The sequence below is a fragment of the Nomia melanderi genome, chromosome 13, assembly GCF_051020985.1.
Source record: "Nomia melanderi isolate GNS246 chromosome 13, iyNomMela1, whole genome shotgun sequence".
NCBI classification, from domain to species: Eukaryota; Metazoa; Arthropoda; class Insecta; order Hymenoptera; family Halictidae; genus Nomia; species Nomia melanderi.
The window spans coordinates 3,440,890-3,455,205 of record NC_135011.1 but is presented as its reverse complement, the minus strand read 5'-3'; the positions used below and the strand labels follow the sequence as shown (position 1 = coordinate 3,455,205).

Here is a 14,316-nt window from a genome sequence, read left to right as displayed (position 1 = left end):
AATTATAAAATTTGATAACATTCAGCTTTATATAACGTGTCGATATAAGAAACACTGAAATATCTTCGTGCCGTAATTTCTTTTCTCGTTTCTAAGAATTCTCATCGGGAAATGTTGAACATTCTCAGTGAATTAGTGCAAGTTCCTCAAATATTCTTATACGGATCAGAAGAGTATCGTTTAAGCTACATATAAATGAACATCGATGCGAGACAGAAAGTCGCTAAGATCTAATCCGTGATCCATTAGTGGCAATGTCGAGATTCATTTGCTGGTGTTATCATTACGTTCCTCTCTGTGTCGAACAAGGGGGCTACTATGGGCTAGCTAGAGCTCTCATTGTTATTACCGTTATCAGTTATTCGGGCTTCCCAGAAATTGGTTAACGAGTGCATCGCGCGGTTGCGGCGCACAATGTACGGCAACGTGCACAGAGGAGGTCTTTGTAGGTGCGCGGCGCAGAATGAAAGGCATCTTTTAATCTCGGCTCGTCGACTAGAACCGGGGCTAGAGGAACAAGGCGGAGGAAGGAACAGGCGTTTCCGCGTCCTAGAAGCCCCGGCGCGCCGCCAAAGAACCCGCTACCGCCGACGTCGCCATTTTTCGAAACGATTAGCGTGTAATCTAGCGAGGAAAATTTCTTTTGTACCGGACGTGGCATCACGGTCCCCACGTTTTTCCCGACTGCATGCTTTCCGGCGTCTTTATCGGTGTTTCCAGCTTCCTGTGGCTTGCCGATTCCGTCCTCGACGCGATAGTTCTTAAGTGTCTTTAGGTGTTTTAGATATTCCACCATCCCGATAAAATATTCAGCTTTCTTACATGAACAAGTGAAAGAAGTTCCGGTGAAAGAAAGATGACTGCTAGAAGGCGTTAAACCCCTTCTCCTTGGGACTCGTGATAAGAATAATATTTATTCTTAATGTAAAATATTACTCTTCTATTATCAATCTTTTAGAGTAAACGTAGACACAGAACAGGTATCGAATTCTTTTCTTTTTGATAGATTAGTAACGATAAAGTAGTCTTATCGAGCACTGTTGCGACAGAAATCATAGGACAGTAGTTAATAAAATATAATTTAATAAGCAGTCTATCTTTCTGTCGCAAGTTTTGATCGAGGTATCTTCTAGAGAGCTTTCAGCGTGCATCTGCGCCATAGTCCCAAGCGTTCGCTCAGCATCGACATATTCTCCAAGAGTTTCAGCAGAAAGCTACCGAGGCTCGCGATCAACCGTGCATTTCGCCGAAAAATCTTTTAGATTTATTCTCATAGAGGCGCCACTCCATTTGCCTTTGTACCCTAAAACGCGTGGAAGGAATGCGCGCGCGAGAGATCCCTTTGACCCAGCTCGGCTCCTCTGCTTTTCTTTCCACCGCGTTACACCCTCGCGACCATCATCGAGCTGCGGCAGCGGGACGAACCGGGAAAACAACGTCTCGAAAGTTTATCGTGCGGTGCATTGCCCGATTTATCGACCCCGGGTGCGGTTTATTTCGTCCGGATCCTCTTCAACCGCGGCCGGTGCGTCAAGTTCCTCCTCGTCCGAGGAAACTCCGTCTTATGAATCCTCTTCTAGCTCGTCCGAGGCTAGTTCTCGTCGGCCATTGTTGTGGACCGTGTTCTCGCGGACAGATTTGTTCTTGCACTTTCTTAAGCGAGTACACGGCGAGGAGAGTGGCTCGAGAGGATTCCTCTTCACGGCGGGCTACACGCTCGAGAGTCGATCTCCAGCGAGAAGGAGAGATCTCACCGAAACTGGAGCCGTTATCTTCGTTCAACGCTAGGTACACGGATGTTTATTATACAGCATTCTACCGTTCTTAGGAAAATTGGCGTTCGTTCACTTGGATCTTGGAGATTAAAGGTTTAAACGCGGACGATAAGAGCTCGGGTAATTGCATCACTGGAGATCGACGTGAACAGCTACCAGTGTTCAGAAAATTTAGAATGCAAATTGGTGTATACCTAGTGTTAAGGTATTATTACTATGATGCATTACAAAGAGAACGACGGATAATGTTTCACAGGGTACGCGGAGAGTAAACGTCTCGGAGGACAGTGAAAAATTACTTCATAGGGTTAGAGGATGGTAATATCCTAGGGTAGGGCTTTCGCCGGCGTGCAGCTACACCGTATTCTCTTCGAATAAAGTTTGTTTGCCGACGATACACAAGGAAAAACGTAGTCTTCTTAAAATAAACTCGCGACGCGACGAGATGAAGTGTGTTTTGCCGCGTTCCCCTTATCGCCGGCTTGTAAAACGCTCGGCCGTACCATCCCAAATGACCGACAAGCGTTTCGCAAGTTCGCGCGATCAGAGCAGGCGGGTTGGTCCGAGGAGAATCTTATCGCGGGGAATTAATCGTCTGCGAGTTGCGACGGATAACTCTACGACCCACCCTAGGTAACAGGAAATTAGATTCATTGCCGCGGACAGACGCGCTGATAGCGTTCATTCTTCCCCGTGATAACGAGAAACGGGGTCAACAGCCTTGCTCCGGCGACGCCGATGGATCTCAGCTTGTAGGATCCATGAAACACGTCGGATAACTTAGCAAATCCACGTTTAGATCCGTTTCCGACCAGCCGAGAAGAGGCCTCGTCTACCAGACAGTTAGCTCTCAGCTCCAGCAACCGAGGATAATCGAGTTTTCGAGTAGGTAATCGCCTAAAAGCTTGGGATTCGCCAATTACCGCAAGGTCTGGGCTCTAGATATCGACAAGCGGCAGATACACGCAGCTCGGTAACAGTGGCGTTCATTTATTTAGCGTCGAGAAGCTGGATCTCCGCGGCGTGTAGGATCTACGAGCATCATCAGACAGCGAATTCTCGTTTGGATCGGTTTCCGATCGGCCTAGAAGGGGTCTCGTCTTCTAGACGGGTAGCTCTCAGGTCTAGCAACCGAGAATAATCGAGTTTTCGCGTTGGCAATCGCCTAAAAGCCTGGGATTCGGCAATTACCATGGAGTCTGGGCTCGAGATATCGACAGGCGGCGGATACACGCAGCTCGGTAACGGGAACGTTCATTTATTTAGCGTCGAAACGCTGTTCAGCTCTTAAGGGGATCCGCGGCAGCCCGTTCAAAAATAGCTGGCGCGCAACACGCGTCTCGGGAACATCTGTTTCTCGAGGTATCGACCGTAAGGAGGGCTACAACATCGGCGCGACGATGCTCGCCGGCGAGAAATCGTTGTACAACGAAATCCTGCGTATCTCCACGCGACGACCTCTCGGCTACTGCAGGCAGGTAGGTCACAGTTAACGCGGGCAAACCCGGATTTCGTATTCGCGGCGCGAAGGTACCGCGACACGGCATTTGCATCGAAATTGTTGCACCCGCCGGCGACTCGCGGCCCGCATTCTAAAGTCGCGAGCTCGCGAGTCCAAGATCCGCCCCCGACGGTGCTACGAATTTTGAAGCTTCCGCTTCGAAACGATGTGATCCACCTTCCGCGGATACTGGGTCATTTTGATTCGGTTACACCAATATTTCGGGTAAATAACTGATGGATGGAGGAGATAGATATATCATTACACTCTGGCCTGAACTGATTCTGCTCTAATTACGAGACTACACTGGAAGTTTCTACACGAGCGACTCCCGATTGATCGATCCTTTTTGAGTTTTGAATTGGATGCAATCTTATCGCCTATTTACTCTACGTATCTGTTTACTTATTTATAAAATCGTCGCATCGAAAATCCTTGCGTAAACGTTCATCTTTCGATTGATCAACTATGTGTATTGAAAGAGATAAAGAGACCTATTTCACGTATTAATAGTGTCAACAATGTAGAAACAAGGTAAATATCTTATCAAGTCCTTATTAACTCTTCGAGTAGAACTATATACTTTCAAATTTAACTTCGTACAACGCATCACTATGTGGAACATCGAAATAAAATAGTACATCTCATCAGAGAACATTGAATAATTCCAAAGGGAAACTTCCGAGTACAAAGGGTTAAATTCCTAGCCTAGCAATCTGATCTACAAATTCGCTGGATCAACGAAAGGCACTCACGTTCTCCTTGGTCGTCGAGATCTGCCGCTTGGTCCTCCCATGATAAATCCGCGGTCTGACCAGCGCGTGCCTGCCGAAGTCGGGGGACGGTCCTGCGAACAGAAACAGACGAAATCGTTAGAGAAACATCATCCCCCGTTACCCCTTTGTCAGCGCGCGCGCTTTTAACGAGCGAGAAAACGAACCGTTTGAAGGGGAAAGAGTTTCGGGGCTCTCACCCTAGGCCCCGGCCGCGGTCGAGGGTATTTCAGTCGCTGGCAAGTGTCCCGCGGGAATATGCTTTTGTCCCGAAAATTTCGCGCGCTGGAACACACCGACGTCCAGGCCAGTTCGCCGTGCTCGCGCGCTCGCTACTTTCCACGGTAATTACATCGAGCGGAGTCCTTGACATCGGAACGAACAATCGTGAGAGAGATGTGGAGCTGCCCCGAGGGCATCACCGCTAACTTTCGGAAGCATCAGCGCTGTTAGCGCCGTTTTTTGGCCAGCGAACGGTATAAACGAGCAGAATCTAGACTTCAGCAAGATCTGGTAGCTATTTACGATGATGCTCTCGAGTTTTGCATCTATAGATCGACTAAAACACGGCTCGAAGAGCACAGCTTCTACGTCTTCGGTCTTTTTAGCCAGACACGCTATCTCCCGGACATCGCAGATGTATTTTCGACTGACTCTTCTTTGGCAACTTTGACCCGCGAGGCAATCACCGACCGGAGATCCTGCTCTCCGGGCAAAGTGAATCCCTTGCGCGAGATCACGGTCTAAAAATATATTCGTCTGGCCATTGATTAGAGCAGTGGTTCCCAAACATTTGCTTCTCTTTTTAGCTGATTTTCCAAGAAACCGGGATTCGTTCAGTTTGCAGTGTTACTTACGACCACTTCGTAAATGAAACACTTTTAATCAATATTTAAACCGCATATTCATATTCTTCGCTATCTACAATATAAAGAACCTCTGTATAGAGTGACTATAGAATGACTTAGCTTTGATCCGAGCATCGTCAGCTCCATAATTCCTTCAAGGCGTTATTCTAGGTCCTCCCGAAAGATAATCCGCGAAACGAACAGCGTGGCGCATAGGTGTGCATCCGAGAAGATAGAAGACTCGAGCCGCGCGCATGATTCGTCATTCTGTCCGGCACACGCGGAGTCTCGCGTGGGTCGGCCGAGAGCGTAGGTATTAAACGGTCCGTAATTACCGCTCGCTTCTCGCCCGAACCGAACGGTACTCTCTCCGTTCGCCGTCTGCCGCGTTTCACCGGCTGTACCTTGTTTTAATCCTACTGCTTCCTTGGGGTCTGCTTTGACCCAATCAGGTTTTCATTATCTCAGCACCGTTATGTTTGTCCAGTCTTTCTTTCAGTCAGCTGTGTTCCCGTTTCGACCGGAACACGATGGATTTGAATTCGATAATGGCAGAATGTAACGTCTGGTTTCGATGTTCCTATTTGGTTTATTATACGACAGAACATACAGCGAAGAAATTATCCTTGAAGTTTACGTGAAAAATGGTGTCACCCGAATCCGGGTGACGCGGCAGTCGAAGCGTTAATCTAAGAACCAGAATTACGGAGTTCACGGATACCCGAGACTCCGGATAAAATAGCGACCCAGTTAACTGGGGTCCTATTGTGTTTCAAATGTATATATAAATTGAAGACCGCTGCAGCTTCACTCGAATTCTAGTACTCCCCCTCCTCCTCCTCCAGCGTCCATTCACGTTTTGTTCCCGGCTGGAACAAAAGTCCCGGCGATTTTTGCGCGCGGACGAAAATATTGCCCTCGAATCCCGGGGAATGCAACGGAGCCTCGGGTGAATCTCTTCATGAGAGAGGCGGGGAAAGAGGCGAAGAGCAAGAGTAACTCGGGGAGTTCCTTCAGCGAACAAAGTTTCAGCCGTCGGGCGACTGGAATTTATCAAGGAATTCAGTTAGCACGGATTTAACCGAGCAACCCGTAATTTGCATCCCCGGACGAGCCGCTCGAAATTGCGAGTCGGCTCTGCCAGAAGAAACCGTGCCACGGATTCCAGGTTCGAGGCTGGTCTTCGCGCGTCGCTGGTTCCTTGGGATTAAACGCTCCAACGTCCGGAGATCAAAGTTTCAGGGCAAAAACTGTAGGGTCGTTTTGCGCGCAGAGTAGTTACTCGAGAAAGGGGTTGATCGTGAAATTGATGAACGTCGGTTTACTACTGTTCGAGAGTTCCTATTGATCCAATGAAACCTGTTGGGGGATGACGGTGTTCGGATTAACGGCCGATTTTGATGGGCTCGGTACAGTGTCAGTTGCAGTGAATTTATTGGTTAGTGGGATTGATAGCGATGCGGAGAAGTGTATTTTATTGTAGCTCGTTTGGTTTAGTCTTTGCGAATATCCAAAAATAGATGTTTAGCTAACGGTTCTAAAGATATTAACTCTAATAGACTCAAAGCGATTTGGCAACCAATAGACATTTTACTAAAATAGAAGACATGGTATTACTTTATTTTTAACGTATTAACATCTTTAAAATTCTTGAAATTGTTATCACTGTATTTCTAACATGCTAAGATACTCCAAGTTATTTTAGGAAACTTTTGTGTAGCGCAAAGATTCGGTGCCTACTCATTAATGCTTATCCAAGACGACGGCCTTCCAATCGGCCTCACAGGCTTATCGATTCTGGCTCGCAACTAGCGAAACGTGAAGGCCGGATCCAGCTCGCGATCAATTCGGCCGAGGTCCACGCGGCTGGAAGCGGTTGTTCGCGATCGATCGCGACGGGAAGTGGGTCACCGTGGAATTTTGATTGGCCGTTTAAAGCTCGCGGGTGGGCGAGGATGCGAAAACGGCGGGCACATGTGCGCCGCTTATGGGAAGGGAGATTGACGTCAAGAGGGTGGCGCGGGAATCGCAAAACACGGGAACCGCAAAAACCCCCGGCCAAATGTACCAGCGGAAGCAGTGGACCTGCAAGAGGAACCTTGGTCCCGTGACGCACGCGATGCGTTAGCCTTGGCCGCGTGTCGTTTTCGTAAATTTGAAATTTCAAGTTTCAAGTTCCAAACTAAAACGTCCAAATTTCAAATTTTAAGTTTCAAACTTCAAAATTCGCGTTTCGCCACTTAGCTCTGAATATTGCCTTTGATCCACATCGATCGAAGCGTCCATAGTTGCACGTTGACGAATATTGAACCTATAATAAATATACAAACTTTCTAATAAATAAAGTCCACCGTTTCCGTGTACAAATCACTGGAAATTGCGTGGAGACAATTGCAACAGATTAATCCGTCGATTCGAAGCGGCCGACTGCTCCGCGAGCGTTCCCCGATAGCCGGGCACCGGTCGACCACCGAAGGGTTGCTAATTGAATCGCGATATCGCGCTCGTTCGATCGCGGGCGTAACGCCGAAGATCAGCGCGCACCGGGTAAACAGCTTTCCCGCGAACGCCAACAACAAACCGGGCCGCTCGATTAACATACTCGGTTCTCGATGCTGGATGCTCGTGGCCGGCGAGTTCAATAGGTGCGCTAACGATCTCGTTACGTCTGAATCGTAACCGGTTTACACGGGTCTCCGCTACAGAGGAGGCATTATCCCTTTCACGCCGCGCCGCTCGATGTTCGTCCCCAGCAGACAAACGCGACGGTGAATCGCGACTCGAAAAACGACGCGAGATCTAATTGGGTCGGCCCGAATTCAACCGGTAATTGCTTCCCGATCCCGCGACGGATTTAAAGCTGTACGGTTACAGCGTTCGATTCGTCGTTAATTTCCTGTCGTCGAACGCCCGGGAGGAAATCAAACCTCGTTCTCGCCGCGAATCGCGAACGGGCTGCTCCGACGAGTCGATAATCGAGCCGGATGAATCATCTCGGCTCTGGTACTTACACCGCAGAAATCATCGATCGTTCCACCGATTCCATCGAATTCATCGGTGCTCCCTGTTTATTCGAAAATTCTTGGATCGCGTTTCAAAACAAGCCACTTCGCGAAGATCGAGAGATTCCGCTGGCCATACGGCTCGCGCGAAGCTGGAAAAGTGGAGCAGATGAGACGAAAATACAATTGATACGACGACGTTAGCGAATTCTCCAGGGTGTGAGTCAGTCGGACAGTTTGCACAACTGCGTCGCCATCGGCCTGCCTGGGTTCTCCGACGAAATTCGGGTTAACGACGAAATCCGACGCGAGAAAGCGAACGTAACAAGCTTGAAGCGCGTTCTCTGGCAATGGACCGTTTCGGAAATTGATTCGCCGAGCAAGGAAAGGAGCTAAGGAACGGTTTGCATCCGTGAAATCCAACTTCTGACTGTGCTTCGACGAAGATCACGTTGAAGATTAGATCCTTGGACGGCTGGAATCGAACGAAAATCGAATGCAAGCTCTCGAACCGCGCGAGCTGCGAGTAAAAGCTGTGGAGAAGTTTGAGAAACGCTGTCGGCGTTAACGACGTCCGCCGTAAAACATTAGTATGACAGGGAAGGGGCGCGGCAAGGGGAAAGTAGAGGCACGAGGGAATTAGCGACGGTCAATTAGGTCGTCGTTAATTCGGTGTACGGAGCGCATACGCACTCGCGACCGTGCGCGCTGGTTCGGGCATATGCGAAGGCGGATCTGCCTGTATCGTTGTTCCCAGGCGTATCGCGATTTCACATGTGTCCGCGGAACGAGCGAATATCCTTGGGGGGCCTGAGAAAATTCGGCAACGAGTGATCCTCTCCGAAACTCTGACGTCCGTGCGACGGCGTTTCAGTTGACCGGAGACGAATGAGAAACGGAAGAAGGATTCGTTGAGTTGCTTTACTTATGGATACAGTTCTTTGAGAGTTGAAACAGTTTTAGAGGATACTTCTTCGAAAGTAAAGTAGCTGGGAACTATTCTCGAACTATCTCGAGACTAACTCTTGACTATCCTCTGACTATCTCGAGACTACCTCTATATACTATTCACTACACCATCTTCAACGAATCCATCGCAGTCCACTACTCTATTAAGCCTGCAAACTACGATTCCGATCGAATTATAAGTGACTAATTGATAGATTAATCCACTGCATCTCTGACCCCCGATGAACCCGGCCGCAACGACGGCGGAACAATAAGATAACTTCCCCATCGACCACGCGGAACTCCCTCTCGAACGACCGCAAGCTCCCAATCCTCTAAAAGCCTCGAATCTGCTAAGTATAAAGGGATCAAAGTTAGAACCAGCGTCCAACTAACTCCAGTTTTACAGGGAACCAGTTGCTCGACGTAAACGGTCGGTCATCCGACAAAAGTTTCACCCGCGAAAAGAATCCGTGTCTCGTCGGTTGCAGAAACTCGGGCCGCGCGAGCGTAGAAAATCCGTTTGGTCCGGTGAAAAGCGAGTTCTCGGATCGCAGAACCGTACGAGACGCGTCCGTATCGACGCGGACAGCGGGCAGAGTCCCCGGGCTAGACGCTTTCGAATTAATTGCAACGTGAATGAACGAGAGGAGCCTGGGCTCGCGCTGAATGGACCAATCAGGGCTCCATTTCTGCACTGGTTCGCAGATCCCCGTCTGCGCTCGTTAGTCAATTAAACCTCGTAATTATAGCTGGCTCGAAGGTTCGGTTCCCCGGCTCGGGATACCGAGAGAGAGACCGAACCAAAGAGAACTCAAGAGTCAAAGAGAGAAAGAGAAAAAGAGAGAGAAAAAGAGGGAGAGAGAGAGACGTGAATGATGACTCACGACGGATGTTGCTTCGATAATGTACACGCGAGCGGACGATTCTTCCGCGTCGACTGCCGCGACTGGACGTTTGCGTTTCTACTGCAAACTCCACGATATTCGCTGCATACCGTGGTGGCCCGAGGTTTCGATGGTTCTAGCAATGCACCACGGTTGCGCGTAATGTCGGAGTTAGTTATCGGGGGAACACTCAATTTCCTCTCATCAAGCGGCGAACTTTCGTGATTCGTTTAACTACGCTGCATACCGCCGCGTTATAATAAATCTGCGTCGTTTATCCACGAGCGTTCTTCTCGTTATTCTAATTTCGAGCGCGCTTTCGAAGAGCTCCGACTCTCGCCGCAGTGAAAATGAGAGCAAGAAAGTGTAACGCTCAATTTTCTATACGAATATTCGAAACCGAAATACTTCGAGGTTCTTAGAATCCTTTAAACTAATGTTAAACAGTTCGTCAAAATTGTTAATGGCAAAGTAGTTGTATAGTTGAACAATAAACCATAGAACCGGAGATTAACACTTTGCATTTACCATTCAAGAATCACTGCTCGTTCATTTGGATCATCAAAAGGTTCAGAAATAAACAATAATCTATACTCGCGCGTCGATGAAAATCAACGAGAGCATCTCGCAAATGCTACCCACGAAACCCGGCACGCGTCGAATTAACGTGAATCTAAACATTAATCAACGCAGGCCGCAACAGAAAAGCATTGTTCGCCCCCGAATTCCGCGGGCTCAACGGGCCAGCGTCAGCGCAAGGTAAGAGCGGCTTCCGGATTTATTGAAATTGATTATCGGGGCGTGCCGAAACGCTTCTTTGTTCCGCGGGCACAATGCCGGGGCAGCTCGTTAGAGCCGAGCAGAAGAATCCGCGAGGCGAATCCTTTTGTCGGGGAAAGGAAGGATGCCCGATTGCCTCTAAATAAAGCGAAGCTTCCGACCTCGCCGCTCGCTACTACACAACCCCTCCGAACTAATCAGCTATCGGCTTCGCGTCGGGCATCTCGTGTTTCCCCGCGAATATCAGACCGTTCCCGGGGAACGATTCGGCCCGCGCGCCGCGTTTATCTATCGGATTAATTCGCGCTCGAGCGTGAAATCGATTTACCGGCACGCCGGACCTCCTCCGCCGCCCCGTTTTGTATCGATCGCTCGCAACGAACGGCTCGCCGCCTTCGTCTTTTTCCGGGGAATCCTGGAAACCCGCGTCGCGAGCGGAATTTTAACGCCCCGAACGGCCGCGCCGCTATTTCCCGTGCCCCGCTGTCCCTTTTTCCGTCCGCCGATCCCTTTGTTCCGGATCCGGAAAAGGATTTGTCGGACCAGCAACCGAGTAATCCTCTTTGCGGGCTTTTTACTCCGTGTACCGGAAATCCCGCGCGCTAACGGCGCTCGTTTTTACCCGCCACCGTTCACCGGACACTGCAGAGTGCACTGGAAGCGACATCCCGCGCGTGGTCTTCCGGTTTTGTGCTTACCGGTTCGTTTTTCGTCGGGTATTTTTTATTGGAATGGTGATTCGGAATATGTACTCTTCGTTGTGTGAAAGAGGTATAGAAAAAGTAGGGGTTTAATTGATCAGCTTTCATCTTTTCTCAGTTTCGATGCTGATTTGCTGTTCTCCGATATGTACACATGGAACCGAAGGAAATTATAAAGAAAACACAGCGTTTTGTAGGTGTATATGCTTGTATTCGTTTCTTTCATGATTTTATGCGTTTATCGTGATGTCTGGGCACCCTTCAGTCGAAGAGATTGTAGCCTCGAGCTGTTGCCTGCTGCCGGAAGGGTCCTCCCGGTTAGTCCAGCCAGAGTTGGCTCGCAAACGGAGATTAATCACGAATAATCACGCGTCGATGCGAGGTCCGGTCGTTTAGGGGATGGAGCAACCATCCCTGGAGAGTATAGTCGAATTTTTAACGACGCCAGTGTCGAGGGGATGTCCTTTAGGGTTGCTTTTGGGATACGATCGATAGGGATTCCAGCTACGAAGATGTGTTCGTGGAAGGTTATCGAAAGTCTGCATTTATGCAGACACAGGGATCAAAGCAGCTTTGAATCTCAGAAAACGCGTTCTTGAATTTTCTAAGAGGAACTATGAATGAGTCACCCTAACTGCCTGATAGTTCTAGCGTTAAGGTTGGTCTAGACTGAGAGTCTACAACTCTCAGCGTGAACTAGGCTTTAGATGATCGACAAAACGAATAGAACCGAAGTCAGCTCGGTTGCCAGGCGAAACTCGTCCCTCTTTCGCGTGAATTATCGCTAAAGAGACAGGAGTCCTGAATAAATATGATCCTCCAGGAAGGCACAAGAAGCGGGACGGTCCGTCCATTCGCGCGACACGGCGGGGAGTGTATCCAATTAACCAGGGAGTTCAAGTTCGTCAACGCTGGCTGGGTTAATTGCCGTAAATAGGCGTCAAGTGGTGGTTTCGCGTCTTGGATTAACGTCGGACGAGCCCGGCCTCCCTCTCCGCCCCATCCCTTTCGATTTCCTCTTCGTCATCCTTCATTCTAAACGGAGACTCATTACTTCCGCTAACGAGAACGCTGAAAATCGTTCCGAAGGTTCGCGAAACTCTCCCGGCAACGTCGCGCGCTGAACGTGAACAATTAAAACCGGGTCTTTCTCCGGCGAAACACGCGAGGAACGTCGATAATTATTATCAATAACCTTATTTGCGCCGAGGCAGCAGCGTTATCCGCTGGGCCGATAAAACCGCTGCGAAGTTGCGCTCGTAATTGGCACCGCGTTCTCCTGCTGCGAGATATTTTTGAAAAAAGAGAAGGGAAAACAGAAACACTGAAGGAAGACCGTCCTTAGAAGCGAACTTTCTTGAAGTTGAAATTCGAGATGAACTTTTATTCTCGACGGTCTTGACCTCGTGGTCTCTTAACCTTAATAAAGCTTTTGTAAATTGTTTCTTGCACAGAAGCCAAACCGTTTAGGTACTTTATCGCTACATTTTGCGATATTTCGTTTAGAATATCTTCTATGCTTTGTTTCCGAAATGATCTCACCAGTATTTCCTAAATAAGAATTCTTTCGTTTTATTTCAACAATTTTCTAAAGATTGGCTACAGTACAAAAGCACGCCGGGTTGCTAAGGATGAAATTTCACCGAGGAATCCGCATGCAGAAACAAAGGGGACGGGGAAACGTTGTGAGTCGAATGCAACGGCGTCGGTGAATCGAATATCGCACGGGCTGCGCCGATAGGGCAGAGATATTTTGCCTCGCGTTCCATTTACCGGAGCTTCCATTTGCGCTTGCTGCCTTCCGATCCGCGAATATTTGTTTCCCTTTGATCGCGACGCGGCTTCTCGGGCCCTCCCGACACTCCGAGAAATTACTTTCGCTGGTTTCTTCGATCATATCTCGCTGTCACGATTTTGTAAGGTTGCCAGCGCGGGAATCCGACCGATTCCGTGGGAAATTGATAGATCGGCAACACGATTTAGTTACCACTTGGTTTCTGCCTGCGAATTTTTGCGTGTCAACTGCCTCGGGACGTCATAATGATTCACGAAACTATAATACCTCAATTATATCGCACACAGTTGCAATACCAATAGAATAATTCCTTCGATCGTCACTATGTAACGATTCAATTGCTTTTATATCCGGTAGTTTATACAATGATTTATATTCTATTTCGGTTAAATTCTCCATTCCCTGTCATCATCGAGAATTCGACACTAGAATTGCCAGCCAAATTGGCGCCCTAATTTCTCCATAGAACCTCCAAAAGTGCATCCGATTTCTAAAGCAATTTCTACCGTAACTTCCCAAAGAATAATCCGTTATCCTTTCAACGATCACAAAAGAAATCAGGAGCAGTTATTTCGATCGTCCGCTAGTTGCATCGTTGGGCCAAGATAAATCATCCGCGATACACGCGAATCTTCTGCCGAGCATCCAGCGCGAGGCTCCAGCGGAACGCCTTCGCTCCCGAAAAAAGCGTCCAGGGAACGCCCGTAAAACACTCGAAATCGGCTCGTAATTTTCGCCGGTCTTTCGACAAATCGTCGAGGTTGCGCTCGAGGGAGAACCGGAGCGTGCTGCGTCGATATTTCTGATGCACGCGGCGATAGAGCGGGCCAGACAGCCGAGCAGAGAAGGAACAGCCACCGCGTTTCTCGAATCCAGAAATAACGTGGCGCGTTTTCTCTCTCATCCCCCCCTCTGCGACTCTCTTCATCTTCCTTTTTTGCCGAGCTTCCCTTCTCTTCGCCGTATTTCCGTGCCGCTTTCTGGTCCCCGTTAATTCTCGGCCCGCGTCAACGGAAGCGGATTTCTTAATGGGACGAATGAAATAATAAGAGAGACTATCTCGGGACACAGGCCAAGAGAACCAAAAGAGAAAGAGGAAGGAAGGGAGAGAGAGAGAGGGAGAGAAGTGAAGACGAATTGGGAACGGATTTCAGTGGACTTAATCCAGGCCCCGCGTTCTCAATGAAAGCGCGTCGAATAATAATTGAATGGCTCCAGAGGTGTTGGATTTCACAAAGTTACCAGGCAACTTGGAAACGATTCATTGTTCATTGCAGTAATTAAATAATCAACCGGTGTAACGTAG

General features: G+C 48.7%; 1 protein-coding gene across 3 annotated transcripts in view; it reads right to left on the bottom strand.

The window, feature by feature from the left end:
- Positions 1–14,316, bottom strand: part of Meltrin (disintegrin and metalloproteinase domain-containing protein meltrin) — a 56,166-nt gene that overhangs the window by 17,128 nt on the left and 24,722 nt on the right. For all 3 annotated transcript variants that reach the window (XR_004235975.2, XM_031987229.2, XM_031987231.2), the window contains exon 2: positions 4,032–4,123. Coding sequence is in view for 2 of the 3 variants with exons in the window: in XM_031987229.2 (XP_031843089.1) it covers positions 4,032–4,123 (92 nt within the window). In the remaining variant the exon portion in view is untranslated. The remainder of the gene's footprint in view (positions 1–4,031; positions 4,124–14,316) is intronic.